Source organism: Asterias amurensis, chromosome 18, assembly GCF_032118995.1.
Source record: "Asterias amurensis chromosome 18, ASM3211899v1".
Taxonomy (NCBI): domain Eukaryota; kingdom Metazoa; phylum Echinodermata; class Asteroidea; order Forcipulatida; family Asteriidae; genus Asterias; species Asterias amurensis.
In genome coordinates, this window is record NC_092665.1 from 1,049,323 (window position 1) to 1,075,514 (window position 26,192).

Sequence of the window (26,192 nt, forward strand, 5' to 3'; positions counted from 1 at the left end):
GCAGAAGGGAGAGGGAGAGGGCGCCATTCCAGATATCTTACTGTGGAATGCTTCACAGTCATGAAGAATATCCTTCGTTGTTGGAAAGGCGGGGGCGTGGCAGATGAGCGGGCTCCCCCCCCCCCCATCCAAACCCCACAGAAAGGACCATTGGTACATGTGTATCTAGAAGATGGAATACCTTCCTGCAAGCACTTGCGTTAATGTACAGTTTATTTGTCATTATAGACATCTGAAATCATTGGTAGGCAAGCCATAAAAAGGTGAAGAAAAGATCCTCGTTCCCGTCCCCCGGTCCGAATTTTCTCTTCTGCACATTATGACGTAATGGAGCAAAATAAATAGCGACCTCATTCGACCTCAAAGCACCAATGTCGGGCACCCACTTTATCAAAGTGTGTAAGTTATCTGGTCGTGGTTTTGGGACCATACGACTCTTCATGCACGAACTTGTCCAACTTGTCGATCTGTTAATGTTATTGCAACAATTCTCCTGCAAATGTTTTTGGCGAGAAGCCTTTAGACGCTGAATTCAGAGAAATCTCAGATTAAGGTAAGCACAGTATTAACAGATTTTTATATATGTATTCTACTAATTGCGCCTAGTTCTATTACGTCCTGTATTCACCTGTTCACATTATTTTAATAGTCTGGTTGCCTAATTCTGGTTTTCCATTTTTTTTGTTTTTGTTCTCTAATGAGTATTAATTTAATTTAAATGAATTTAATTACGCACCTTACTTGTCATCCTGTTAGATTATTGATGTAAAGTTTGTACTTGTTTTTGTGTTTTGGGGGTTTCACCTATTCACATTATTTTAAAAGTCTTGTTGCCTAATTCTGGTTTTCCATTTTTTTGTTTTTGTTCTCTAATGAGTATTAATTTAATTTAAATGAATTTAATTACGCACCTTACTTGTCATCCTGTTAGATTATTGATGTAAAGTTTGTACTTGTTTTTGTGTTTTGGGGGTTTCACCTATTCACATTATTTTTATAGTCTTGTTGTTGCCTAATTCTGGTTTTCCATTATTTTGTTTTTGTTCTCTAATGAGTATTAATTTAATTTAAATGAATTTAATTACGCACCTTACTTGTCATCCTGTTAGATTATTGATGTAAAGTTTGTACTTGTTTTTGTGTTTTGGGGGTTTTTGTTTTGTTTGTCTGTTTCTTAGTTATTGCTTAGTATTTATTTAGCGCCTACGTACTGTATTGTGTTTGTTTCCTTTTGTAAACTGATTGTTATGCTTTATTGCTTTCGTTAGGGGGGTCCATACTCGACAAGCTTTGCTTTTTATGGGCCCCCTCCAACTCCATCACCTTGTGCTCTGTAAGTTTTTTTGCTTGTTTTCCATAATTTATATTTTGCCTTTGCTTGTAAATGTAGTATTATAGTATTACTTCATGTATTATCATTATTCCATTTGCTTGTAAAACATAGTTCTTTATTCACTGCTAATTATTTTGTTTATTTGTTTGGATTTGGAAATAAAGTGAATTGAATTGAATTGAATTGAATTGAATTGAATTGAATTTCACGTTTAAGTGTTAATTTCAATGTGTTTTATAGTTGCGATTATCATCAGAATTTATTTAAAACTCCTCCACACCCGGATCGTACTTTTCAGTTCACTGACAAATCAGTGACGGTGACATGACACTGAAGTCTTCAGTACGGATCAGGAATACGAACAGTGGCGTGCCACTGGCCCATTCCATTGCATGGTGCGCTGTACTCCTTTTGATATTTAAGTTTTGACAGTCGTATGGTCGTACTATATAGTACTAGGTAGGGAATCCCAAACAAACAATGACAAACATGACAGTTCACAGTGTCATTATGTCATACTTCTTCCTTAAAAAGTGCAGCCTTCAAGTTCAAATGGTTGAAGATGTACGCACTGAGTCTGACTGATGACACTGTTATTGAATAATATGAGTGTTAAGTTATAAGGGAAAAGTTTCCAAATCCTGCCACCACTTTTACATTCCTTATGATTACTCAAATTAAGTCTAGGCCCCTAATTTCTTTTGGTAAAAATGAGTGATTTTTTGTTAAATAATAAGATCTTCAAGAGATTGCAACAAAAAACAGTGTAAATTCAAGAAGTGATCCAGAACTGGTCAAATAATAATACAATTATATATCCTTCTTGTGTGATGCAGCTAGCTGTCGAGAGCATTAGTACAACATGGAGCAGGCTCACAAAGACCTCCTTCGAAAACATCGTGTTCGACTTGTTCAGGATTTAGACATTGCTTACGTCTTCGATGGTCTCGTTGAAAAAAACATCTTCGAGCCTGCTGATTATGAAGATTTTGAGGTAAAATTATATTCATATTTGATTATTATAACAGATTAATTGACTATTGGTTGAAAACTGATTGATGACTACATTATATACTTTGCAGCAACCCTGACTGCGCAAGCAATAGGTGACGCACCCTGACTGCGCGACGAAAAAAGGTGACGCACCTGTTCAAAGAACTGGGATTTCTGCTATGTGCACGTAGTTGCAATATATTTAAATATGTCCACGCAGGAAGAATAATCCCTAGTAGTAGGAACACACTATCTGAGAAGTGTTACTTGGTTTCTCAGATACAAATTATGGGACATAAAAGTTGTTACCTCTTTCCATAAACACATGACTACTCAAAATGCTTTATACTATCAAACGCTGCTGTATGCAGGTTTGTAACTAAGCGTTTTTTGTTGCCATTCATTTTAAAAAAAGTGAATACCAAAGGATATCCTTCCCTTTAAGATCTGCTTTCTGGAAACTATTCTTCCCTTTACAGGCAGAAGGGAAATCAAAAAGGAAAATGAACCAGAGGATCCTGACCGCCCTGGAGAAACGTGGGCCGAATGCCTTCGATGCCTTCATCTGGGCACTAAGGCAACACAAACAAGGCATTTTAGCCGATCTCCTTGATCCGAGCTCATCGACCGGCCCATCTAGAGTGAACAACCGATACGACCGTCTTATCTCCCAGCCCACTGATTCTTCCACTGGTCCCGCGGGGGACGTGGTGAAGTCAGAACCCATGGATGTCAGAGAACACATAGTTGGACAATCTGTGATTGCGTCTCCATCTGGTAAGTAAATGACTATTGATACTCCCTTCGACCCTCTGCATGCACAATGTTAAGTTAATTATATATGTAGTGATGTTTTATTCTTTTATATTCTGGACTGTTGTGTTTTCTAGCTGAAGGAGAAACCCAACTTTGGCTCGGAAACAGCCCAGCCGTATTAACAGATGTTGAGATGCAAGAAGCTATAAACGATTCACAGGATTCAGATCAGGTAAGTTAACAGAGTTGTGGACCCCCAAAACCAGTGCCCAATTTCATAGAGATGCCAAAGCAGAAAACAGTCCCGATCAATTTCTGCTGAGCAAAGTAGGCATGATACCAGTCACCCACTGTGTATTTGACATGGTATTATGACTGGTAACCTTACTTTTTCAATTTAATTCACTGTTGAGACGATTCAATATTTGAGACAAGTTCTCAAATCTACCCAGCAAGTAGATTGTGTTACCGCAAACCCAACAAATACATTGATACCTCATCACCATGCAATGCCTCATCAAATCCCATGAACATGTTATGGTTTTTTGTTCAGGTGTATACGATGAAATCCAAGCCTAGAGGCATCGCAGCAATCATTAACAACAAGCACTTTAGAACGATGAATACACGGAAGGGGACCAACATCGACGGCAGAAATCTTAAACATGTCTTTACGAAGCTCGGGTTCAATGTAATTGAGAAGGAAGATCAGACAGGAGAGGTGAGTTTGTCTCTAGAAGTTTAGAATACAGAAAGTTTCAAGCTTGCTGCTTTGTAAATCGCTGAGGTCCATAGAGATATCGATATAACTGAAATACTAAATAGCTGTTGCCGATATCACTATTTGAATCAAAAATGTTCAATATTGACAAATGACATAAAAATTGTTTCAGATTATCAGTAAAACAACTTCTCTGTTCTTATTTGTTATTGTTATTGTATAATCATACCAAATTATGTTGTGACCATGATGCACATGGCGTGTTGTGGCGGAATGGGTAAAAGCACAGGACTCAAGCTCTGATTTTTCTGAGCAGCAAAAGTGTCTAGAACTTCAGAATACAGAGAGATTTGAGCTTGCTGCTATGCAAAACCACTCTATTATTCCCTTATTTTTAATCCTTTCACCTACAGCAAATACAGCAATTTATAAATGACCTGTCCATCCACAACCACGAAAGCTTTGATGGCTTTATCTTGGCAGTCCTGAGCCATGGCATCGAGGGCGCTATTTACGGTGTTGATGAGAGAGTCGTTAAGATCGAAAATATCACTGGGTATTTTGAAGGAAAGCGGTGCCCATCCTTGGCCGGGAAACCCAAACTGTTCTTTCTTCAAGCTTGTAGAGGAGGTAATTTTATTTAAACTATTTTATTTTAAAACAAAAATTATGAGAGATCACATAACATCACAAGGTCTGGTTGCCACTTCAAGGTGCAGGGCTACACTTGCCTGATTGTATTTTGTTAACGTTTTTTAACAAAATGACATTTATGAATGGAAATAAAAGAGTAGTGACTCATTCTTAAACGTCCGTTTAAGAACCTTGTAGGGTCATTGCCGTGGGATAAAGGCCCTCGCCTTCGGCTCGCGCCTTTATCACACGGCAATGACCCTGTCGGTTTTAAACGGCCGTTTAAGAACTCGTCGCTACCCTTTTATTCCCTTAATAACAACGGTTAGAAGCCACACACTGTCGACTCGGCCACTAGAACTTGAGTTTGATGCTCTAAACCACTCAGCCATGTCTGTAAAGTCTCACGTGTAATATTGTGTTTCAATCTACAGAGAGATTTGACTCTGGAATAGAGGCAACTGATGGACAAGCTGTATCAGCTTCGGTGCCCACGACGGCAACGGCTAACGACTCCATATCGTCCTTGACAGATGAGGAGTTGGCTCAGGAGATGTTACGCAGAGAATTGGAAGACACAACTGATGCCGCTAACGCACTCAAAGCAAAACTACCTAGTCAGAGTGATATGCTGCTTGCTTTTGCAACGGTGCCAGGTGAGACCAGCCATTGATTTTACCAAACTCTTTCTAACTTATGATTAATCTTAGGACTTGGGACGAGTTAAGTTCCGTATCCATAGATGTTAGGATGCAGTGAACCCATTCTAAGTTAGGACGAGGTACTCGTCCTAACTCAAGATAGGATTAATCATAGTGTTTTGTGAAATTGGCTGACTATGTTATCATTATTATAGATTTTAAGAACCATCCTATTTATCTTTGATGCTAGGTTTTGTGTCGTGGCGTAACTCTGAGCGCGGCAGCTGGTTCGTACAGGCCTTGTCGGAAGTTTTCCTCCAGCATGCACACAACGAAGATTTACTTTCCATGATGACAATGGTGAGTAACAAAGATTTTCAATTTGCAATCTCTGGTCAAATAGTCTGATCCTTTCCTGCCAACTGTTTAAATGGAATTGTCTAGATTTTTGAAAGTTCAGGCTGCAGATCATTCCTATTTCTGACAAGAGACAGCAATGAACAAGATTAAACAAGTTCTGCAGAAAGAGAGTGCCATTTGCTTGTTACTGTTTATTTTCTACAGGATACAGTGGTTTTTGTACATTATTTTAAACATACATGTACCGGTACACACATCATTTGCGCACATGAACTTGCATGACTTTTTGCAGTTCTATCTGTGAACTCGTAAAACCGGTGTTCCTAATTTTGAGGTTTCAGTGTTGGGAGGTATGCTGATCCCTTTATATTAAATAAGAAGGGTAACGACGAGTTCTTACACAGACGTTTAAAACCGGCAGGGTGGAATTGCCGTGTGGTACGCCTTTAGCGCACGACAATTACCCTGCAAGGTTTTAAACGGACATTAAGAACGAGTCACTACTCTTTTATTCCCATTCATAAATGCCCTTTTGTTAAAAAACACAATTACAGACACTTTGACAGTTGAAAATTTGAGGTATGGAATATTTTGTTCAATAACTTTGTGAAGAGTCTGTTGCGCTTAGTTTGTGTATACGCATGCGCGCTTAGAAGTAGATTACGCGCGCGCGCTTAGAAGTAGATTACAGGCTGTTACTAATAGCAATGAATTGCATTCCGCGTGATGAACTTGCGCGCCTGACACGTGGAAGCAAACCGGTTATAAACACTGGTCATGATCAACTGTTTAAACACCCCATGTGACGCGCTCTCCACCAATAGGAGTAGAGAAACTGAATGAGTATTGGAACTGTCATTGTCACTGTAGAAAAAGGTAATCAGACATTGATGGCCACATCTTGATGGAGGTATGTTTACTTGACGGATTTTATCTTTCTCATCCCCAGGTCAACAACAAAGTTGCCAAAGCGTTTGAGTCATCCTCCGGACAGAACAAACAGATACCGGCTCCTGTCACAATGCTGCGCAAGAAACTCTTTTTCAACCCTGGCAAATAGACCCCCCCCCCTTTCCAAAGAATAATTGTGTTAAGTAACTGTGCATGTTGACCCAACTTGTCCGACAAAGTGGCCGACATGTGACAAAGTGCTGCCAATGCATTGTACAAAGCAAATTTGACGTCACAGCTCTGTTTTGTACCGTCGAAGAAAATATCTCATGCCCAAGGTCGCCCATTTAATACCCTAAACTGTAGTGTAGATATTATCAATGTATTTACTATATAATCCAGAATTTATACATTAAGCCATTTCTAACTTGGATTTGAGGGTGTGAGGGTCGAGCGCCCGAGCCCACCACACTCAAGCCCATCGGACTTGTGTGTTTCTGAGACGCCTTTAGAAGTAGCATTATATAAAAACCAATTATTATTCTATTAAAACATCTGGTACAATGACTTGCTTTGTCACAAAGTACCCCTTAAGATTGAACTTCTCAGACTAGAGACAGTTGTTGTGTCACATAGTTCGAGGCAAGCTTTTGTGAGTTAAAGCCATTGGACCCTTTCGGTAAACAGTGTTGTCCAAGGCCCACACTTTGTGTACCACAACTTCTAAAATCAAATAACAAACCTGTGAAAATTTAGGCTCAATCGGTCATCGGAGTCGGGAGAAAACAACGAAAAAACCCACCCTTGTTTCGCCCGTGTCATGACGTGTTTAAAATAAATCTGTAATTCTCGTTAACGAGAACTTATATTGTTTTGCTGTTTTCTCAAAAAGTAAAGCATTTCATGGAATAATATTTCAATAGAAGTCTTTCACCATTGCCTTCTCTAAACCCTGTAAGTTATTTGTAAATCTGTGAACTTTTTTTTTTTTCTGAACCGAAAGAGTCCAATGGCTTTAAGTAAAAGGCTCAGTCACATAGGCCTCGTTAACGTGAACGCTAAAAATACACTTCCTCGATTGGTAAATAAGTGTGGGCGTATTGTGCGTGGAGCAATTCAACCAATAGAATGCATTCTCTTTGCGTCGCTATCATTATCGTTTTCGTTATTCCTGCAGTGTGACTCGGCCTTACGAGAGGGTAACAAGTATACAGTGCTTTGCACACACTGGTGTAAGCGTTAAAACAAATATTGTCTGATAATGTTACAAGTTTTTAAGGTACCTTTTAATACTAATACTAATACAGTACTGTAATGATTAATAGCTGTAGATATTGGGCACAGTGTTACTGTTTGAAGAGTTAACCTTTCCCCGAGATCGTATGATCGGAGTAGGGTTAGCAAGATCAAAGGTCACAACCATTGTATTGGAGAGCAATACATCTCATTAGTTTTTATCGTTATAATGAGTAACATTTTACCCATAGGCCATAGTCTATACCAATCATGCAATTTAAATTCATATTGGACATTTTTTTGCATTCATTTTATTATGTTTAATTTTGGACCATCTCCAAGTTTGGGTTACGGTTCCAATTCCAATGTGACAGGAGATTCTGTCCCCCATATGACGAACTGTGTACTAACTTTTTCTGATAGCGCCCTGTGTTGAATCATCCTACTCAAGGCCTTGTTAATTTCCCATAATGGGGAACAAAATCTCCGGGGACAGATTTTCCTAGGGCATCGCCTCCATCACAGGAACCAATTTCATAAATACTGCTCTAAATGTTTCTCTGCTAAGCAGACATTGAGTGGGCACCAGTCACAATAATGTAAACTTAATGTAATTTTGGCTGGTAACCTATGTCTGCTAGGCAATACTTTTTGTGGTTAGCAAGGTTTTGTGCTTACAGGCTTTATGGAATTGAGCCCTGTTTTGTTAAGGCCGAAACTGGAACCACCGTCTCTTGTTTACAGACTATAGAAAATGGCTTACTTGAAATTGTCCATTGTTATTGTCTGTGCTGAAGTTAATTGTGAATAAAAAAAAAATGAAAAGTATGTCAGAGTGTTACAAGCAGCAGTTTTATTTGTATTGTTTTGTTGTTTTATTTATTTTTATGACTGCACAAAATGTCATTTTCATTGGGGTTCTAGATTTTCCAGTATTCTGTCTCGTAAAAAGTTAATTTTTGTAGCTCTCGCTTTCCTTGAAAAAAGGTATTGTTAGTTACACTTGAGATGAACTTACCATTTCGCCCATTTTCGCTATCAATCACAGCTTCTTCCAGGAAACTAAAATAAAATAAGCTGTTCCTCAAAATGGGCCATTTAAATAAAAAGTGCGAAATGCTATTAGACTGGTTCCCTGTTTTTCCTGTTTTTAAGCTTTGTCCACAAGGATAAAGACAGGTAATGCTGGTTTTAGCTAGAGCCAATGATTTAATGATACGTGAATTTCATTGGATAAACGGCAGTGACGTCAGCTTTCCTGTGTCTTGATTGGTCCGAGTTGTCGGCTGCACTTTCACTTTCCCTGTTCAGTGTATTTCCACACAACGCACAGCTCACATGCGCAACTAACGAACACGTGTAGTGGTCTGGTACCTGCACGATACAGACAGTAAAGAAACGTGCATAATTCGTGAGCAGACGACATTTTGCGTGTGTTGTTCAAACAAGAAGCTATCGTCTGCTCTCTTCGAAATGTGTCAATTGCCAAGACTTTTGTTCATTTGCCCAGTGGCTTAGGCAAAAACGGTGTCTTCTAACTGTTTAGTTGTCTTAGACTGTGTGAGACAAGCCTTGCGTTATACAGACAGCAACGAAAGAGAAGGAGAGAAGTTTTTCATCTTCGTCTTCCCGTGCACAAAACTCGAACTGTCATGCCCGTGTAACTAAGTGGACCAGTACGTAGGCCTACATACACCGCGTCAGCTTGGTCTAACCACTGAGTTAAAGCTTTAAAAAGCATGCTTTTGAAGCTACATGGTTTAACTGGAGGATGCCCAGGACCACCCCACCAGATATTCAACATTTTCATGGAGGAGTCTTCAAAAATACTATCGTGTTTGTCACTTTTATGCCAGCTTAGAATCATCACTTTGACACAATGAGGAATGGGACTTCTGCGGTTGGTAAACACCAAGAAAAGATGCAGCCGAATATTCTGTGGATAACTCCAACTGTCGTGACTATATTATGTGATAAAGTGGTGAGTACATTTAAGTTTATGTTAACTTAATCATGCTATTTATCAGCTGGCGGTCTTCTCATGACTATGTAAGGTTCTACATTCAAATTCGAGTCAAGCCGTAAACACGAATTAGCTCGTGAGCATATTCATTCAAAATCAAACCAGTACTTTGAGCAACTCACCCGCACTATGGTGCAACCATGGAGGAAAGTTAAATGACTATACCAGACTGTATACATTTATTGTGGTGTGCTTGTAATTTTGTCAACACACGTACTTAAGTTTGAGAACTTCTTTTTAAAATTTAAGGACATTGACGTAAAATAACCAGGAGTAGAGTAGTTGTAAATAATATTCCATTTCGGTTCTAATAACAAAATTCCCATTTAAACTAAGTTGACGAAAGCTGCTTTTCAACCACAGTCATCCACTTTACCATGGACCCCCCCCCACCCCAAACATTCCCCTCCCCACAAAACACATAAAATGACATAGCACTAAATCTTCACATGTTCAAGTCGGTGTCTTTCGAGGGTAGGGTCGAGTCGCAAGACACGATAGCGTTTTGCCGAAACACGTTTTAGGAATAGCGCCCCCTATTGTTCGATTTGCGAAAGAGAAGATGTGATTTAATCGGATCGTTTCGAGACACGCCGGAAGATCTAGGATCGATGGTACGCCCCATACCTCTATAGAGAAAGGACCCACAACTATTATAAAGTAATAACTTGCAATTTTTGTATATGGCTTCTGTAACAATGTCAGATAATGTGGGTTCGACGCTAAGTACACTTGTAACTTTTTAGGCCTACGAAATGTTGACGTTTTTTTAGGACACTGTCTGAAATGAAACTTTGAAATCCCTCGAGATATCTTTAGGCTATCTTTAGGCTATATCATATTTTAACTATCAGAAATTAATTTGTAGAAAACATAATAATTGTGACTAGGTCTTTGTTGAAGAATAATAGTTGCAAAATGTACTATGTGACAGAATTCGGTGTTGGGTTGAGAGTGTTTCGGCATAAGAACCACAGCTCCATAGTCTTGCGTAGGCAGGCAATCTGTAACTTTACTAAGGAGTGAACGAACGATCTTTATAGGCCTATATATATCTTGACATGTACGAGCAACATTGATGGTATCATAATGAAGTTGTTCTGAAGTAAAAACTGCTTACCAACAGTTTGTGGTAAAAAAACAAATATAATACAAAACATAAAGTGAAACTGGTGAGGTTAATGGCCTCGAAGTATTTCGGGAAGGGGGGGGGGGTATGGGTTCACAAGGTTCCTTAGCTTTTTATTTACAGACCGAATACTTTGCCTCTTCGCGACCCGTCTCTGGAGCTTCATGTCCTACTGAGAATTGGTGGAATTCGTCGGCCTAGGGATGTTATGAAGAAGGGGGTTTGGCATCTTTTCCCGGTGTCCAGGAAAATGATCACATTACACATTGCATTTTTGTTGATTCTATTCTAATATTTATACATTCATCGCTGCGGGCTTGGATACGGATCGTTTGCTTAACTAGGCCTGCCCTACGGTCGTTGTAATGGCTGGGGAGGGCGGGTGACACCATTGTAGAGAGAAACAGATCAATTTGGAAAGTTCCTTATTGAGGAAATCAGCAAGTATTGTGTGTCCTTCCGTGGATGGAATACTTAGATCACTTAATTGGTTAAACCCTATTATAGAAATGTGTAGCCTATGTATAAAAGGAAACCAACCTGTGAACATTTCATTTCACAAGCTTGGTGGTGTCTCAATTTGAATTTCAGAATCGATAGTGTCAGCAGTTCTCTCAGATTGTGTATTCCTCCAAATTACGGATTCCTGCGTGAAAAAATTACCGCCGGATTTTCGGCGTTATCTAAACTTAAAGAAACGCCATCTTTTACAAATGTTTACAGGGCAGTTGTAATGTAATGTAATGTAATGTAATGTACATAGTTAAAACAACACAACGGTTTCAAACCTACTTTCCCTTTAGGAGATAAATCAATGTCCTTATTGCTGTGTGTGGAGGTGGTTGGGGTGGGGGGTGGAGGGGGGGGGGGTCGGTTCATGCTTTAATCTTTGGTGTCACGGCGTTTATCTCCAACAATAACACACTGCTTCTGTGCAGAGTTGCTGAGTGACGAGCTTGAACTTCACTCCGACCCCCTTGCCTGATGATGAACATTGTTGACCTTGAGTAGCACTCTACGCTGAACGGCTTCTTTATTATTTGTTTCAATAAAACAATAATTAAAAAACAGAACTGTTAATGTCAATGTATCAACGGTGGGAAGAAAATAAAGCCATTTGGGCAACTGGTCCAGGAGGAATTCAAGAGTGGGGATGGGAGTGGTGGGTTAGAGGTTGGTTCTGTAGATCGGATGGGTGGGGGGCGGGGGTGTACCCATAAACAGAGATTTCCTGATAACAGTTTGTCGATAGAAGGACTCGGATTGGTTGGTTAAAAATACGGTTAATAATACTTAATTAGACCAAAAATAAACGAATCGCCCGATGTGGGGCTCGAACCCACGACCCTGGGATTAAGAGTCCCATGCTCTACCGACTGAGCTAACCAGGCAGACGGATAAGTCTTTGATAGACTGTTTCATAATTTGTCATTCAAAAGTAGAACAAAAGTTGTTTCAAATTAAACAAAAAATAACGAATCGCCCGATGTGGGGCTCGAACCCACGACCCTGGGATTAAGAGTCCCATGCTCTACCGACTGAGCTAACCAGGCAGACGAAAGGCTATTTCGTTGACTGTTACGTGATTTGTCTAACTATGCTTTTGATGATTATTAAAATTAGACCAAAATAATCAAATCGCCCGATGTGGGGCTCGAACCCACGACCCTGGGATTAAGAGTCCCATGCTCTACCGACTGAGCTAACCAGGCTGACGAAAGAGTCGATGATGAACTTGTTCATATTTTGTATAAGGTCTAACAGTCGGAATTCAACTGAATAGCTGTGAAAAAAACTTAATGTCTGTGAATGAAAAAGGGTGACTGAAACGAATCTGAACGAGAAGAATGAAATGTTGTGCAGCAAATAAAATTGAATGTATGCAGGTTGCTATTAAAACAAAACCATTATTTTTAGTCTAATGAATTAGGGCCGGGCCCATGCGTGAATTTTAACGCGTAATTATTTATTGAAAATTACCTGGAAAACCTATATTAAGAGATGATACGACAGTTGGTTCTTTTAGAGGGTGTCCGAACTTTGATGATTCAACCAGATATAAGGGTGACTGAAACGAATCTGAATGAGAAGAAAGGAATCATGGAGTACACTAAAACGAAACTAGACACGAGTGTCAAAATAACCCACTCACGTGGAAGGTAGCAACTTTTCTTAGAATTCGTAACCGCGTACCTTTGCAATAGTTCTTGTAAATTTTAATGCTGTATGTTTCATGCGACTTTCATATTAAAGGCAGTGGACACCATTGGTAATTACTCAAAATAATTATTAGCATACAATCTTTCTTGGTGACGAGTAATGGGGAGAGGTTGGTGGTATGTGAGAAACAGCTCCCTCTGCTGAAGTGCCATAGTTTTCGAGCAAAAAGTAGTTTTCACAGGTTAGTTTGCATAATATGTTGAGATACACCAACTGTGAAGGCTAGTCTTTGACAATTACCAATAGTGCTTGTTATACCTCGGTAACAAACTGTGAAGTTTGATTGGTCGAGAACCAATCATGTGACGCGCAACAAAAACGCATGTTACATGGCTCGACGGGCCGGGTAACATGAAAAGTGATGTACACCGGTGTACATCACTTTGATCGTTCCCGGCGTTGGTCGATTTCCGGCGCTGTGTACGAAACAACCGCGGGTTCGAGGGAATTGTTTCTTGTTCGTCTGCTTATTAAACAATGGATCGTCGTAATAATGTTTGAAGATGACAACAGAACTTCGAGAAGGGGAATAACAATTATACAAAGGTATAACAAAACAATTGTTGCACGCTGTGACTGGGGGCCATGGGTTTTGTACACTCTCGAGGGTAAAAATTGCCATTTTCCCCCCTCGAGTGTACAATCGCCATGGACCCCGTCACAGCGTGCAACAATTGTTTAATGTCCTCTGCCTTTAAGTTAATCTCTACCAAGTTTAACTGTATGCCATTTGTTTTTTTCTTACTGATATTGGGGAACTGGAATAGGGGGCCACAGTGCCTTTGCAATAGTCTTTGTATTTGTAATGCTGTATGTTTCATGCTGCTTTCATATGAAGTTAATCTCTACCAAGTTTAACTGTACGCCATTTGTTTTTCTTTCTGATATTGGGGAACTGGAATAGGGGGGCCACAGTGCACGAAACTTGTATTCCTTTTTAACATTAAAAAAATACTGTGTTTGCGTGACTGCAGGGGGATTGAAGGCGGGAGCCGTTCCTGTCCCCAGCGAAAACACCTTCAGGGGCTCGTCATGAACAAAAGAGGACTGTTTGATTTTCAACGTGTCTCGGTGGCATAACCAACTCGTTATAAAAATACACTTTCAATTGTTACCTTTCGAGTAAAAAGTCGATGGTCTATTGTCGAGTCAGTTTCTGTGTTGGTATTTTGGTGTGCGGAAAGGCCAGTCAAAGTTCACACCTTCGATTTAATATTTAAAAAAAAAAACCAATGTAAGGTTTATCGATGGCTGCTATTGTGGGACATTGTTGACTGTAGATTTCAGGTTCACAACGCCTCTGTAACTAGCTCTGCTTGTGGAGTGGTATTCAGTGCATTGGTAATATAGTTGGAAACCGTATGGTCCTGTCGTAATCCCATGGGCAGAAATGCAGTTCGGGACGGGGTGTTATTGTGCCCTTATAGACATTCACCTATCGCCACATGAAGCGCATGGAAGTTTACCTGGAGGTTTTTACCCTGGTGGTGACTTCACCTAACTCTAAACAATTAGGCTCCGACTGCTGGGGTGATGAATGCTATAGATGTGCATGACTTCAGAGATAACTAGACTACGTTCACACATATGCTTCTATCCAGACATGGACATGGACTGGAAATCCACCTCGCAGGATTAGGTACGTCAGTATGTAGAGGACTTCTTTGCAGAGTCCGTTTTGAACTTCAGTACTATTCGAGTGACAAAGTAAACTTAAAGTAGTCCATCGGTTCTGTCATGCCTAGACCAAAACTGAGTCAGGTAAACCTTGGTGCGGAATTGAATCTTCCTCCTGAGCCTGACTCCGGATGCCGAGATTACGACATCACCAAGGAAACGAAAGAAAATGAAGATAAAAGGTATGTATTAGGCCTACCCCTGGTGGTCTTACTTTCGTGTTATACCATTGTGTACAGCTACAGCACAGAGGAAGAGTCCTGTATAGGGCCATATACTAGCCCTAATAATAACCCAAAGTATGGTTTGTCCGATTTCGGCAAATTGTTTGTGTCTTCGTTCGACTTGTTCTTCGTTTTGCGTGGTGTGCACAGTCTAAAGTTGTAGATCGAGAGTAGGCAGCAAAGTCAGGGAAGGGTTGAATATTGCGGGGGATGTCTTTGATGCTACCATCAGGACAATTCATGAGAGGACAGTCATTCACGACGTGTGGGGTGGTCTGGTCTGGTCTGGTTTCGGCACAGTGTTGTATTTACAAAAAGTTTTATCCAACTTGGATGGAGTTTATTTGTATCTACCTGTGGCAGGTACAGATACTGTAAATTCGTAAGTGCATTTGGACACGTGCATGTATAAAGAAAAGTACGAAGTTAACAAAAAATACCTGTCATAAAACATGTCTACATTTTAATTGGATTCAATTTATCTATAAAGAAAATAATTCGCCCGATGTGGGGCTCGAACCCACGACCCTGGGATTAAGAGTCCCATGCTCTACCGACTGAGCTAACCAGGCTGACGAAATGGTGATTGACTGTTACAAAAATGGTCTATTTTTGTTTTGGATGAGTGTTCAAATTGGACCAAAAAGTAAACAAATCGCCCGATGTGGGGCTCGAACCCACGACCCTGGGATTAAGAGTCCCATGCTCTACCGACTGAGCTAACCAGGCTGACGAAATGGTCTGTGATTGACTGTTACAAAATTGGTCTATTTTTGTTTTGGATGAGTGTTCAAATTGGACCAAAAAACTAAACAAGTCGCCCGATGTGGGGCTCGAACCCACGACCCTGGGATTAAGAGTCCCATGCTCTACCGACTGAGCTAACCAGGCTGACAAAAAGTCTTTGATTCACTGTTTCATAACTTTGCTAAGCACATTTTTGATGATTGTTCAAATTAAACCAAAATAGTAAAATCGCCTGATTCGAATTCAATTGAAAATGAATTCGCCATTCAGTCGGGATTTACTAACTTGTTAAATAATATATCCGTCAATTTCGTAACGTAAAAGCCGGCAACAACAGCTGGTCAACCATACATTCATCAAGTGTATAGTAGAAATTCAACCTAAGAAAAGTTTAAGTGTAGTTTTGAATGCCCAACTGAAATAGAATGACAGAAACGAATCTGATTGATGTGAAAAACGAAAAGAAGTGTGCACAAAAAAGAAAGTGAATGCGTAGCCGAAAAGAAACCCTAGTTTGAGTTGATTTCAGTGTTTTTAGTTCGTGAACCTGGCTGGGAAAAACTGTCACATATGTAAAATTCATTATCTCTGTCTCATATTGATATGAATAATTTCATCACATGCCATTTATACGCATCATTTGAACCAATCCATCTCCCACCTGTAATGGAGAGAAAAACATGACCGACGGCGTATAAAATACACAATGCGAGCTCTATATTCAACAAACAACGCGTCGAAAATGACATGACCACATGTGGGGTGTAAACGCGATCTGCTAACAAATCAACACAAAGATAGTTTTTGATAACGGCGTTGAAATCTCCTTACTTTCCCTAAATCTGTTTTGTCGTTCTTGTAATTTAACAACTATTAAGGACCAGCTTTAACAAAACCGACAGTAAGTGAACTTTGCTGAAATTCAGTTTTTGTCAATGCAAAAAATCAGTTGACATGAGAGATTAAAGCCATTGGACCCTGTCGGTAAACAGTGTTGTCCAAGGCCCACACTTTGTGTACCACAACTTCTATATCAAATAACAAACCTGTGAAAATTTAGGCTCAATCGGTCATCGGAGTCGGGAGAAAACAACGGAAAAACCCACCCTTGTTTCCGCGCGTTTCGCCGTGTCATGACATGTGTTTAAAATAAATCCGTAATTCTCGTTAACGAGAATTTATATTGTTTTGCTGTTTTCTCAAAAAGTAAAGCATTTCATGGAATAATATTTCAAGAGAAGTCTTTCACCATTGCCTTCTGTAAACCCTGTAAGTTATTTGTAAATCTGTGAACTTTTTTTTTTCTGAACCGAAAGGGTCCAATGGCTTTAAACAGAATTTAAACGCTAAAAGACACTCATTTTGAATATCCTTCTGCGGTGCCTTTCAAAAAGATTCTCACTTTTACGTCATCGCTCATCATGTAACGTAAATACTGTGGACCTTTCGGGTTTGTTTTGCAGCACGGTATGCTAGTTTTGTGGAAAGTGTTTGTTTGTTAATTGGGGAGGGGGGGGGGGCTTGTAGTTAGGTTGTCTTCAAGTCAACACACATAAACCCATTTTAGAGACGTATTCTATAGCAACCATTGATACAACTAAGTAGAAACTTAAACCGTACTTCTAAATGGTGATGGCAGTCTGCCAAAATTAGCAAAACGATAATGAATGAGAAAATACCAGTATTTTGACCTGTGGAGGAATGTTCCCCAGTCCCAGTTTGCATCAAAGAGAAGAGAAACGATTCAAAGAGGGGCTCTCGGTAGGATTTCTATATCTCAACCATCGCACTTTAAGTTCAATTGATAAGGTCACAGGGCAGGTCACTTTGTATCCTTACAAACCTAGAGGGAAGACAAGATGAAAACTCGAGGGATCTCGTGACTTTAGATGTACCCGCGGGGTAAAACGAGAAAAGCAGTTGTTTAAACAACCCAGCTTGAACCCAAAGAGTGATGATGGTGACTTTGTGAACTGTTTCTTCGTTCATTGCAACTTTACTGCAGGGCGCAAATTCCCGAGTTCTCTGCTACGTTAAAGACACTGGACGTGTCCAAGTATTGGTAATTGTCAAAGACCAGTCTCCTCACCTTGGGTATCTTAACATATGCACAAAATAACAAACCTGTGAAAATTTGAGCTCAATTGGTCGTCGAAGTTTCGCGATAACAATGAAAGAAAAAACATCCTTGTCACATGAAATTGTGTGCTTTCAGATGCTTGTTTTCGAGACCTCAAATTCTAAACATGAGGTCTCGAAACCAAATTCGTGGAAAATTACTCCTTTCTACTATGTCACTTTAAAGGGAGCCGTTTCTCACAATGTTTTATATTATAACACCCCTTGCAAGTATTGTGCCTGCTCATTGGTTTAGAGCGCGTCACATGACATGTCTTAGTTTTGCTAGACGACGACCGTGTGATAGAGCGTCGGTTTGCCATGCGCTAGTCCGAAGACTAGCACATGGCGCCGTGCGCTAGTCCGACAGACTAGCACACGGCGTGCATTACCCAGACGTCCGTTGCGTGTACGAGGATGATAAATTAATAGTCTGTAACCATTTCAGATTGTCCGACACTACATGCAACACAGTAGGTAAAAGTGTTTGCAATCTGTGTTCGCGTCGTCCGTGGATTGTAGCATTCAGGTCTGTAACTTAATAATAATAATACAGGTTTTAGAAATGTTTGGGGTGTTATAAAACAAATATTGACTGCTTTTACTCGTGCAATGGTTAAAAACTATGACTCCCTCGGTGATCCCCGGAGCGTTCTATTTTCCCTCGGCTTCGCCTCGGGAAAATAAAACGCTCCGTGGATCACCTCGGGAGTCATAGTTTTAACCATAGCACTCGAAGCAGTCAATATTTGTATACTATCAGCCTCTCCCAATTACATGTTACCAAGTTGAACAATGAGTTATAAACTCATTGTTCAACTGTTACTTGTATAAATCTCAAAAGAGTGACCTTGTTGTACAGACGGATCATTCCTGGCAGGCAAGATGCTTCACTGGTCAAATCAGAATTTCGGCGTAACTATGTCATAATTTCCATCGATCAGGCAGTCTGACTTGGTGTGAAATGCGACTCTGCTGTTAGTTCTTCTCTCCTGGTTGTTTTACTTGACTGTTATCAATATTTTTATATCATTTTATTTTCACAAAGAGGCGATACCCTTGTTCCACGCACTCTAGCTCGTTTTCTTTATGCCCATTCAAATAACGCGCTCAAGCCTGAACTATACAATAATGAAATTGATCTGCACCTTTGTCGGTTAATATCAAAGTGAGCCTACATGAATAGTCTGCTGCCATCTATCGTCGAAAAAGCCTCGCTACATGCCCCTGATGGCTGAGCTTTTTTGAAGGCCTCTTAAAAGCGAATTTATAATAAAAAATCCAAGTAAAAAAAGAGAGTAATACTCGCCCAATGTGGGGCTCGAACCATGCTCTACCGAATTAGCAAACAAGGCTGACGAAAGCGTCTTTGATTGACTGTTTCATAACTTTTCATAACACCCCCCCCCCCCCCCCCAACAACAAAAAACACAGAAAAAACCAAGTTGCTCAAAATAAGAAGAAAAAACACAAAAAACCAATCATATCGCCCGATGGGGCTCGAACCCACGATCCTGGGATTAAAAGTCCCATGCTCTACCGACTGAGCTAACCAGGCAGACAAAAAGTCTCCGATTGACTGTTTCATAATTTGTCATTCAAAAGAATAACAAAAGTCGTTTCAGCTGAACAAAATATAAATAAATCGCCCGATGTGGGGCTCGAACCCACGACCCTGGGATTAAGAGTCCCATGCTCTACCGACTGAGCTAACCAGGCAGACGAAATAGTCTATGATTGACTGTTTCATAATTTGTCAACAAAAGTTGTTTGAACTAAACAAAATATAAATAAATCGCCCGATGTGGGGCTCGAACCCACGACCCTGGGATTAAGAGTCCCATGCTCTACCGACTGAGCTAACCAGGCTGACGAAATAGTCTATGATTGACTGTTTCATAATTTGTCAACAAAAGTTGTTTGAACTAAACAAAATATAAATAAATCGCCCGATGTGGGGCTCGAACCCACGACCCTGGGATTAAGACCCCCATGCTCTACCGACTGAGCTAACCAGGCTGACGAACTACTCTTTGATTGACTATTTCATAATTTGTTAACAAAAGTTGTTTCAACTAAACAAAATATAAAGAAATCGCCCGATGTGGGGCTCGAACCCACGACCCTGGGATTAAGAGTCCCATGCTCTACCGACTGAGCTAACCAGGCTGACGAAATACTCTTTGATTGACTTTTTCATAATTTGTGAACAAAAGTTGTTTCAACTAAACAAAATATAAATAAATCGCCCGATGTGGGGCTCGAACCCACGACCCTGGGATTAAGAGTCCCATGCTCTACCGACTGAGCTAACCAGGCTGACGAAATACTCTTTGATTGACTGTTTCATAATTTATTAACAAAAGTTGTTTCAACTATACAAAATATAAAGAAATCGCCCGATGTGGGGCTCGAACCCACGACCCTGGGATTAAGAGTCCCATGCTCTACCGACTGAGCTAACCAGGCAGACAAAAAGTCTTTGATTGACTGTTTCATAAGTTTTCAACAAAGGTTGTTTAAACTAAACAAAATATTAAGAAATCGCCCGATGTGGGGCTCGAACCCACGACCCTTGGATTAAGAGTCCCATGCTCTACCGCCTGAGCTAACCAGGCTGACGAAATACTCTTTGATTGACTGTTTCATAATTTGTTAACAAAAGTTGTTTCAACTAAACAAAATATAAATAAATTGCCCGATATGGGGCTCGAACCCACGACCCTGGGATTAAGAGTCCCATGCTCTACCGACTGAGCTAACCAGGCAGACGAATTACTCTTTGATTGACTATTTCATAATTTGTTAACAAAAGTTGTTTCAACTAAACAAAATATAAATAAAGCGCCCGATGTGGGGCTCGAACCCACGACCCTGGGATTACGAGTCCCATGCTCTACCGACTGAGCTAACCAGGCAGACGAATTACTCTTTGATTGACTATTTCATAATTTGTTAACAAAAGTTGTTTCAACTAAACAAAATATAAATAAAGCGCCCGATGTGGGGCTCGAACCCACGACCCTGGGATTAAGAGTCCCATGCTCTACCGACTGAGCTAACCAGGCAGACGAATTACTCTTTGATTGACTATTTCATAATTTGTTAACAAAAGTTGTTTCAACTAAACAAAATATAAATAAATCGCCCGATGTGGGGCTCGAACCCACGACCCTGGGATTAAGAGTCCCATGCTCTACCGACTGAGCTAACCAGGCTGACGAAATACTCTTTGATTGACTGTTTCATAATTTATTAACAAAAGTTGTTTCAACTATACAAAATATAAAGAAATCGCCCGATGTGGGGCTCGAACCCACGACCCTGGGATTAAGAGTCCCATGCTCTACCGACTGAGCTAACCAGGCAGACAAAAAGTCTTTGATTGACTGTTTCATAAGTTTTCAACAAAGGTTGTTTAAACTAAACAAAATATTAAGAAATCGCCCGATGTGGGGCTCGAACCCACGACCCTTGGATTAAGAGTCCCATGCTCTACCGCCTGAGCTAACCAGGCTGACGAAATACTCTTTGATTGACTGTTTCATAATTTGTTAACAAAAGTTGTTTCAACTAAACAAAATATAAATAAAGCGCCCGATGTGGGGCTCGAACCCACGACCCTGGGATTAAGAGTCCCATGCTCTACCGACTGAGCTAACCAGGCAGACGAATTACTCTTTGATTGACTATTTCATAATTTGTTAACAAAAGTTGTTTCAACTAAACAAAATATAAATAAATCGCCCGATGTGGGGCTCGAACCCACGACCCTGGGATTAAGAGTCCCATGCTCTACCGACTGAGCTAACCAGGCAGACAAAAAAGTATTTGATTGACTGTTTCATAATTTGTCATCCAAAAAATAACAAAAGTTGTTTCAACTAAACAAAATATAAATAAATCGCCCGATGTGGGGCTCGAACCCACGACCCTGGGATTAAGAGTCCCATGCTCTACCGACTGAGCTAACCAGGCTGACAAAAAAGTATTTGATTGACTGTTTCATAATTTGTCATCCCAAAAATAACAAAAGTTGTTTCAACTAAACAAAATAAAAACAAATCGCCCGATGTGGGGCTCGAACCCACGACCCTGGGATTAAGAGTCCCATGCTCTACCGACTGAGCTAACCAGGCAGACGAAATAGTCTATGATTGACTGTTTCATAATTTTTCAACAAAAGTTGTTTGAACTAAACAAAATATAAATAAATCGCCCGATGTGGGGCTCGAACCCACGACCCTGGGATTAAGAGTCCCATGCTCTACCGACTGAGCTAACCAGGCTGACAAAAAAGTATTTGATTGACTGTTTCATAATTTGTCATCCAAAAAATAACAAAAGTTGTTTCAACTAAATAAAGTAAAAAACAAATCGCCCGATGTGGGGCTCGAACCCACGACCCTGGGATTAAGAGTCCCATGCTCTACCGACTGAGCTAACCAGGCTGACGAATTACTCTTTGAATTTACTATTTCATAATTTGTTAACAAAAGTTGTTTCAACTAAACAAAATATAAATAAAGCGCCCGATGTGGGGCTCGAACCCACGACCCTGGGATTAAGAGTCCCATGCTCTACCGACTGAGCTAACCAGGCAGACGAATTACTCTTTGATTGACTATTTCATAATTTGTTAACAAAAGTTGTTTCAACTAAACAAAATATAAATAAATCGCCCGATGTGGGGCTCGAACCCACGACCCTGGGATTAAGAGTCCCATGCTCTACCGACTGAGCTAACCAGGCTGACGAAATGGTCTGTGATTGACTGTTTCATAATTTGTCAACAAAGGTTGTTTCAACTAAACAAAATAAAAACAAATCGCCCGATGTGGGGCTCGAACCCACGACCCTGGGATTAAGAGTCCCATGCTCTACCGACTGAGCTAACCAGGCAGACGAAATAGTCTATGATTGACTGTTTCATAATTTTTCAACAAAAGTTGTTTGAACTAAACAAAATATAAATAAATCGCCCGATGTGGGGCTCGAACCCACGACCCTGGGATTAAGAGTCCCATGCTCTACCGACTGAGCTAACCAGGCTGACAAAAAAGTATTTGATTGACTGTTTCATAATTTGTCATTCAAAAGAATAACAAAAGTCGTTTCAGCTGAACAAAATATAAAATAAATCGCCCGATGTGGGGCTCGAACCCACGACCCTGGGATTAAGAGTCCCATGCTCTACCGACTGAGCTAACCAGGCAGACGAAATAGATTATGATTGACTGTTTCATAATTTGTCAACAAAAGTTGTTTGAACTAAACAAAATATAAATAAATCGCCCGATGTGGGGCTCGAACCCACGACCCTGGGATTAAGAGTCCCATGCTCTACCGACTGAGCTAACGAGGATGACGAATTACTCTTTGATTTACTATTTCATAATTTGTTAACAAAAGTTGTTTCAACTAAATAAAATATAAATAAAGCGCCCGATGTGGGGCTCGAACCCACGACCCTGGGATTAAGAGTCCCATGCTCTACCGACTGAGCTAACCAGGCAGACGAAATACTCTTTGATTGACTGTTTCATAATTTGTCAACAAAAGTTGTTTCAACTTAACAAAATATAAATAAAACGCCCGATGTGGGGCTCGAACCCACGACCCTGGGATTAAGTATCCCATGCTCTACCGACTGAGCTAACCAGGCAGACGAAAGGGTCTTTGATTTACTGTTTCATAATTTGTCAACAAAAGTCGTTTCAGCTAAACAAAATATAAATAAATCGCCCGATGTGGGGCTCGAACCCACGACCCTGGGATTAAGAGTCCCATGCTCTACCGACTGAGCTAACCAGGCAGACGAAAGGGTCTTTGATTGACTGTTTCATAATTTGTCAACAAAGGTTGTTTCAACTAAACAAAATAAAAACAAATCGCCCGATGTGGGGCTCGAACCCACGACCCTGGGATTAAGAGTCCCATGCTCTACCGACTGAGCTAACCAGGCAGACGAAAGGGTCTTTGATTGACTGTTTCATAATTTTTCAACAAAAGTTGTTTGAACTAAACAAAATATAAATAAATCGCCCGATGTGGGGCTCGAACCCACGACCCTGGGATTAAGAGTCCCATGCTCTACCGACTGAGCTAACCAGGCTGACAAAAAAGTATTTGATTGACTGTTTCATAATTTGTCATCCAAAAAATAACAAAAGTTGTTTCAACTAAATAAAGTAAAAACAAATCGCCCGATGTGGGGCTCGAACCCACGACCCTGGGATTAAGAGTCCCATGCTCTACCGACTGAGCTAACCAGGCTGACGAATTACTCTTTGATTGACTGTTTCATAATTTGTTAACAAAGGTTGTTTCAACTAAACAAAATATAAATAAATCGCCCGATGTGGGGCTCGAACCAACGACCCTGGGATTAAGAGTCCCATGCTCTACCGACTGAGCTAACCAGGCTAGTTTTCGATCTGTGAATCGGGGAATAGTTTTTGTGTCACGATTTAGTTCATCGGACGAATAAAATCAAAACGAAAATTTATGTAACAAAAAACCCCACAATTATCTGGGCGTTGCCATGTAAACTATAATTATCCCAATTAAATTAGACTTACAAAAAGAATTGTAAACAATAAATTTTCCATCGAAACTCTCGATAATGTATTGACAAATTTGACTACACAGTCATTATAATCACAGAAACGGAGGAAATAATTTCTGTCAATGTTTATGTAAAGTTAAAAGAGATCAAATAATAATAATAAGGTACATACATCCTCACATCCTACTGTTATTTCCTCTTGATTTTGACTCCCAAGACTTAAGATGTTGAGATGATAGGATACATAGCAAAGGAGCTTCGATCGAAGCCCAGGAAATGAATCTCCTCGTGTGAGTGTGTGTCTATCCCGCCGGCGGGAGGCTGTGGTTTTGAGGGGAGAGGGGGTTGAGATCCCCCCGTGAGTCGCTACAGATGCAGGCATGTCATCTTCAGCTCTCCATGCTGTTATCTCCCGGACTCATCAATAAGTGAATTTCCTGTCTCATGGTGGAGACCACCTGCCGTTCAACCCTCCCCAATCACTGCCTTAATATCCTCGCAACTCTCAGTCGTACTTGATATCCCTCCGGGAGAGTACATAGTTTGTTACGTATCTTTTTTGTTTTTTAAGTAGGTGGCTAGTCCGGCCATAATTGGTGAAATATCCTAAGCCGATATCCACTGTATGGTGAAGGTGTCTGTGGGTATAGACTATCAAACCGGGGACAACAAGAGATGACAATAGGGTTCCCAGTTGGGGTTCCCGGTTGGGGAAGCGTCCCCGGTTGGAAATTGTCAAAAACCAATGTGAGCTGTTGCCAAAAAGTTTAAATATAAAAGAGGGGGATTAGGAGGTTCCCGATTGCAGGTGTTTACACATTTGTAAATACCGTTGGATTGTTTCAGTGTGGATAAAAACCGAATGCAATTATACACTTTACTGGGTCAAGGTATAAATGCCAAACATAAATTCTCCGACAAACTCTGACGAGCAGTGATGTCATCATTTTGGCGTAATCCACAGTTGTGTCCTAGCGACTTGTCAGAAAGGGCGATGTTTACAGCCGAGGAAAGCCGCATACAAATTCTTTGGTAGCACGACGGACATTTTGTAAAGCTGCGTCTTGTATAGGAGCATACCATGACTCTGGTCGCCGTGGTGCCTTTCACATTCAGTGTACCCCGGTTCGAATCCCACCACAGACCGGAGTCTTGGGATTGGATTTTCAGTTCGTACCTGAGTGCTTGGGTTTTCCTCATTGGGATTTTCCTCTCATCTAAGTCCCAAATTTTTTTATCGTTTCCTATTTATCCTGCTTTACAAATTGTGCTGTTGAAATTGAACTGTGAATGCTTTATTTCCTTTATAATGTAGATTGCCAGCACTTGGTTGTCTGTAAAATGCATGGTGTCGCATTGAAAACTATATAAGATAAGTTGGCAGGTTTTCCGTTGTCTAATAACTGACTCGAATGTGCATAATATTTTTTTTTCTAAACCTCCCCCTTTAAATGTAACAGGCTTTAAAAACCAATCATCAATCAAATCAATAAATCAATCACTGAAATCAAACACAAATGTGTCGTTAAGTCGCTGCCTCCCTCGAGAGCTAGGATAATGTGAAAAAGTTACCCTAAATCATAACCCTGACAGTACATTATACCTAATCACAACCCTGACCCCAGGTCACCTAGACCTTTAGAGTAATCACCAAGATTAACTTTGAGTAGGCGATAGGGTTGGGTGGGGTTGGAAGGGGGTCAAGACAGAAAACAAAGGGAACGAGGGTCGTTTGTGCAAGCGACTATCTCTAAAATGCACAAACAAAATACGGGATTGCTGAATATTAGTGAGTGGTGTTTATTAAATAGATTAAAAGTGGCTGTTCATATTTAAACAGCCATAATTGCCCACTTTAGACTACTTCGTCTCAGTTTGCTACCGTGGGTTTATCCAGGTTTGATTTATCATCTGTTTAGGTA

The 26,192-nt window shown here is 40.4% G+C and overlaps 2 protein-coding genes, 1 long non-coding RNA gene and 39 other non-coding genes across 44 annotated transcripts in view; 2 read left to right on the forward strand and 40 right to left on the reverse strand.

Annotated features, from left to right (window-relative positions):
- The first annotated feature begins 425 nt into the window (after positions 1 to 425).
- On the forward strand, positions 426 to 6,850 carry LOC139951143 (caspase-3-like). 2 transcript variants are annotated; one of them, XM_071950000.1, is made up of 9 exons: positions 426 to 553; positions 2,170 to 2,327; positions 2,806 to 3,103; positions 3,217 to 3,314; positions 3,636 to 3,803; positions 4,217 to 4,433; positions 4,871 to 5,092; positions 5,328 to 5,437; positions 6,387 to 6,850. In XM_071950000.1, exons 2-9 carry the CDS (start codon positions 2,196 to 2,198, stop codon positions 6,495 to 6,497), a joined length of 1,356 nt encoding a protein of 451 aa, XP_071806101.1. In that variant the 5' UTR covers positions 426 to 553; positions 2,170 to 2,195; the 3' UTR covers positions 6,498 to 6,850. The 2 variants fall into 2 exon arrangements, with proteins under 2 accessions (XP_071806101.1, XP_071806102.1); XM_071950001.1 differs by having other exon boundaries at positions 430 to 553; positions 2,174 to 2,327.
- Positions 6,851 to 7,002: 152 nt separating this feature from the next.
- Positions 7,003 to 16,895, reverse strand: LOC139951145 (uncharacterized). Its single transcript, XR_011787738.1, has 2 exons — positions 16,631 to 16,895; positions 7,003 to 7,070 (listed from the first exon to the last, which is right to left on the reverse strand). It is a non-coding gene; the product is annotated as an uncharacterized lncRNA (long non-coding RNA).
- LOC139951142 (polyamine-transporting ATPase 13A3-like) overlaps positions 9,457 to 26,192 on the forward strand; it is a 63,232-nt gene continuing 46,496 nt past the window's right edge. The window contains exon 1 of one of the 2 annotated variants that reach the window (XM_071949999.1): positions 9,457 to 9,545. Coding sequence is in view for 1 of the 2 variants with exons in the window: in XM_071949995.1 (XP_071806096.1) it covers positions 14,674 to 14,795 (122 nt within the window). In the remaining variant the exon portion in view is untranslated. Of the gene's footprint in view, positions 9,546 to 14,345; positions 14,796 to 26,192 lie in introns of those variants that run through there. The other variant, XM_071949995.1, reaches the window with a different exon arrangement.
- Positions 12,035 to 12,107, reverse strand: Trnak-cuu (transfer RNA lysine (anticodon CUU)). Its single transcript has one exon. It is a non-coding gene; the product is annotated as a tRNA-Lys (tRNA).
- Positions 12,197 to 12,269, reverse strand: Trnak-cuu (transfer RNA lysine (anticodon CUU)). Its single transcript has one exon. It is a non-coding gene; the product is annotated as a tRNA-Lys (tRNA).
- Positions 12,356 to 12,428, reverse strand: Trnak-cuu (transfer RNA lysine (anticodon CUU)). The gene has a single exon. It is a non-coding gene; the product is annotated as a tRNA-Lys (tRNA).
- Trnak-cuu (transfer RNA lysine (anticodon CUU)) lies at positions 15,337 to 15,409 on the reverse strand. Its single transcript has one exon. It is a non-coding gene; the product is annotated as a tRNA-Lys (tRNA).
- Positions 15,494 to 15,566, reverse strand: Trnak-cuu (transfer RNA lysine (anticodon CUU)). The gene has a single exon. It is a non-coding gene; the product is annotated as a tRNA-Lys (tRNA).
- Positions 15,656 to 15,728, reverse strand: Trnak-cuu (transfer RNA lysine (anticodon CUU)). Its single transcript has one exon. It is a non-coding gene; the product is annotated as a tRNA-Lys (tRNA).
- Positions 19,190 to 19,260, reverse strand: Trnak-uuu (transfer RNA lysine (anticodon UUU)). The gene has a single exon. It is a non-coding gene; the product is annotated as a tRNA-Lys (tRNA).
- On the reverse strand, positions 19,349 to 19,421 carry Trnak-cuu (transfer RNA lysine (anticodon CUU)). The gene has a single exon. It is a non-coding gene; the product is annotated as a tRNA-Lys (tRNA).
- Positions 19,499 to 19,571, reverse strand: Trnak-cuu (transfer RNA lysine (anticodon CUU)). Its single transcript has one exon. It is a non-coding gene; the product is annotated as a tRNA-Lys (tRNA).
- Positions 19,649 to 19,721, reverse strand: Trnak-cuu (transfer RNA lysine (anticodon CUU)). The gene has a single exon. It is a non-coding gene; the product is annotated as a tRNA-Lys (tRNA).
- On the reverse strand, positions 19,799 to 19,871 carry Trnak-cuu (transfer RNA lysine (anticodon CUU)). Its single transcript has one exon. It is a non-coding gene; the product is annotated as a tRNA-Lys (tRNA).
- On the reverse strand, positions 19,949 to 20,021 carry Trnak-cuu (transfer RNA lysine (anticodon CUU)). The gene has a single exon. It is a non-coding gene; the product is annotated as a tRNA-Lys (tRNA).
- Trnak-cuu (transfer RNA lysine (anticodon CUU)) lies at positions 20,099 to 20,171 on the reverse strand. Its single transcript has one exon. It is a non-coding gene; the product is annotated as a tRNA-Lys (tRNA).
- Positions 20,248 to 20,320, reverse strand: Trnak-cuu (transfer RNA lysine (anticodon CUU)). The gene has a single exon. It is a non-coding gene; the product is annotated as a tRNA-Lys (tRNA).
- Trnak-cuu (transfer RNA lysine (anticodon CUU)) lies at positions 20,398 to 20,470 on the reverse strand. Its single transcript has one exon. It is a non-coding gene; the product is annotated as a tRNA-Lys (tRNA).
- On the reverse strand, positions 20,548 to 20,620 carry Trnat-cgu (transfer RNA threonine (anticodon CGU)). The gene has a single exon. It is a non-coding gene; the product is annotated as a tRNA-Thr (tRNA).
- Trnak-cuu (transfer RNA lysine (anticodon CUU)) lies at positions 20,698 to 20,770 on the reverse strand. Its single transcript has one exon. It is a non-coding gene; the product is annotated as a tRNA-Lys (tRNA).
- On the reverse strand, positions 20,848 to 20,920 carry Trnak-cuu (transfer RNA lysine (anticodon CUU)). Its single transcript has one exon. It is a non-coding gene; the product is annotated as a tRNA-Lys (tRNA).
- On the reverse strand, positions 20,998 to 21,070 carry Trnak-cuu (transfer RNA lysine (anticodon CUU)). The gene has a single exon. It is a non-coding gene; the product is annotated as a tRNA-Lys (tRNA).
- On the reverse strand, positions 21,147 to 21,219 carry Trnak-cuu (transfer RNA lysine (anticodon CUU)). Its single transcript has one exon. It is a non-coding gene; the product is annotated as a tRNA-Lys (tRNA).
- On the reverse strand, positions 21,297 to 21,369 carry Trnak-cuu (transfer RNA lysine (anticodon CUU)). Its single transcript has one exon. It is a non-coding gene; the product is annotated as a tRNA-Lys (tRNA).
- Positions 21,447 to 21,519, reverse strand: Trnak-cuu (transfer RNA lysine (anticodon CUU)). The gene has a single exon. It is a non-coding gene; the product is annotated as a tRNA-Lys (tRNA).
- Positions 21,608 to 21,680, reverse strand: Trnak-cuu (transfer RNA lysine (anticodon CUU)). The gene has a single exon. It is a non-coding gene; the product is annotated as a tRNA-Lys (tRNA).
- On the reverse strand, positions 21,769 to 21,841 carry Trnak-cuu (transfer RNA lysine (anticodon CUU)). The gene has a single exon. It is a non-coding gene; the product is annotated as a tRNA-Lys (tRNA).
- Positions 21,919 to 21,991, reverse strand: Trnak-cuu (transfer RNA lysine (anticodon CUU)). Its single transcript has one exon. It is a non-coding gene; the product is annotated as a tRNA-Lys (tRNA).
- On the reverse strand, positions 22,081 to 22,153 carry Trnak-cuu (transfer RNA lysine (anticodon CUU)). Its single transcript has one exon. It is a non-coding gene; the product is annotated as a tRNA-Lys (tRNA).
- Positions 22,232 to 22,304, reverse strand: Trnak-cuu (transfer RNA lysine (anticodon CUU)). The gene has a single exon. It is a non-coding gene; the product is annotated as a tRNA-Lys (tRNA).
- Positions 22,382 to 22,454, reverse strand: Trnak-cuu (transfer RNA lysine (anticodon CUU)). The gene has a single exon. It is a non-coding gene; the product is annotated as a tRNA-Lys (tRNA).
- Positions 22,532 to 22,604, reverse strand: Trnak-cuu (transfer RNA lysine (anticodon CUU)). Its single transcript has one exon. It is a non-coding gene; the product is annotated as a tRNA-Lys (tRNA).
- Trnak-cuu (transfer RNA lysine (anticodon CUU)) lies at positions 22,682 to 22,754 on the reverse strand. Its single transcript has one exon. It is a non-coding gene; the product is annotated as a tRNA-Lys (tRNA).
- On the reverse strand, positions 22,845 to 22,917 carry Trnak-cuu (transfer RNA lysine (anticodon CUU)). The gene has a single exon. It is a non-coding gene; the product is annotated as a tRNA-Lys (tRNA).
- On the reverse strand, positions 22,993 to 23,067 carry Trnak-cuu (transfer RNA lysine (anticodon CUU)). The gene has a single exon. It is a non-coding gene; the product is annotated as a tRNA-Lys (tRNA).
- On the reverse strand, positions 23,145 to 23,217 carry Trnak-cuu (transfer RNA lysine (anticodon CUU)). The gene has a single exon. It is a non-coding gene; the product is annotated as a tRNA-Lys (tRNA).
- Positions 23,295 to 23,367, reverse strand: Trnak-cuu (transfer RNA lysine (anticodon CUU)). Its single transcript has one exon. It is a non-coding gene; the product is annotated as a tRNA-Lys (tRNA).
- Trnak-cuu (transfer RNA lysine (anticodon CUU)) lies at positions 23,445 to 23,517 on the reverse strand. The gene has a single exon. It is a non-coding gene; the product is annotated as a tRNA-Lys (tRNA).
- On the reverse strand, positions 23,595 to 23,667 carry Trnak-cuu (transfer RNA lysine (anticodon CUU)). Its single transcript has one exon. It is a non-coding gene; the product is annotated as a tRNA-Lys (tRNA).
- Positions 23,745 to 23,817, reverse strand: Trnak-cuu (transfer RNA lysine (anticodon CUU)). Its single transcript has one exon. It is a non-coding gene; the product is annotated as a tRNA-Lys (tRNA).
- Trnak-cuu (transfer RNA lysine (anticodon CUU)) lies at positions 23,906 to 23,978 on the reverse strand. The gene has a single exon. It is a non-coding gene; the product is annotated as a tRNA-Lys (tRNA).
- On the reverse strand, positions 24,056 to 24,128 carry Trnak-cuu (transfer RNA lysine (anticodon CUU)). Its single transcript has one exon. It is a non-coding gene; the product is annotated as a tRNA-Lys (tRNA).

Excerpts from the sequence above, each read along its gene's own strand:
- LOC139951143 (XM_071950000.1), top strand. The coding sequence starts at position 2,196 with ATGGAGCAGGCTCACAAAGACCTCCTTCGAAAACATCGTGTTCGACTT. Across the intron at positions 3,804-4,216 it reads AGGAAGATCAGACAGGAGAG|CAAATACAGCAATTTATAAA; the intron begins GTGAGTTTGTCT and ends TTTCACCTACAG. Across the intron at positions 5,438-6,386 it reads TACTTTCCATGATGACAATG|GTCAACAACAAAGTTGCCAA; the intron begins GTGAGTAACAAA and ends TCTCATCCCCAG.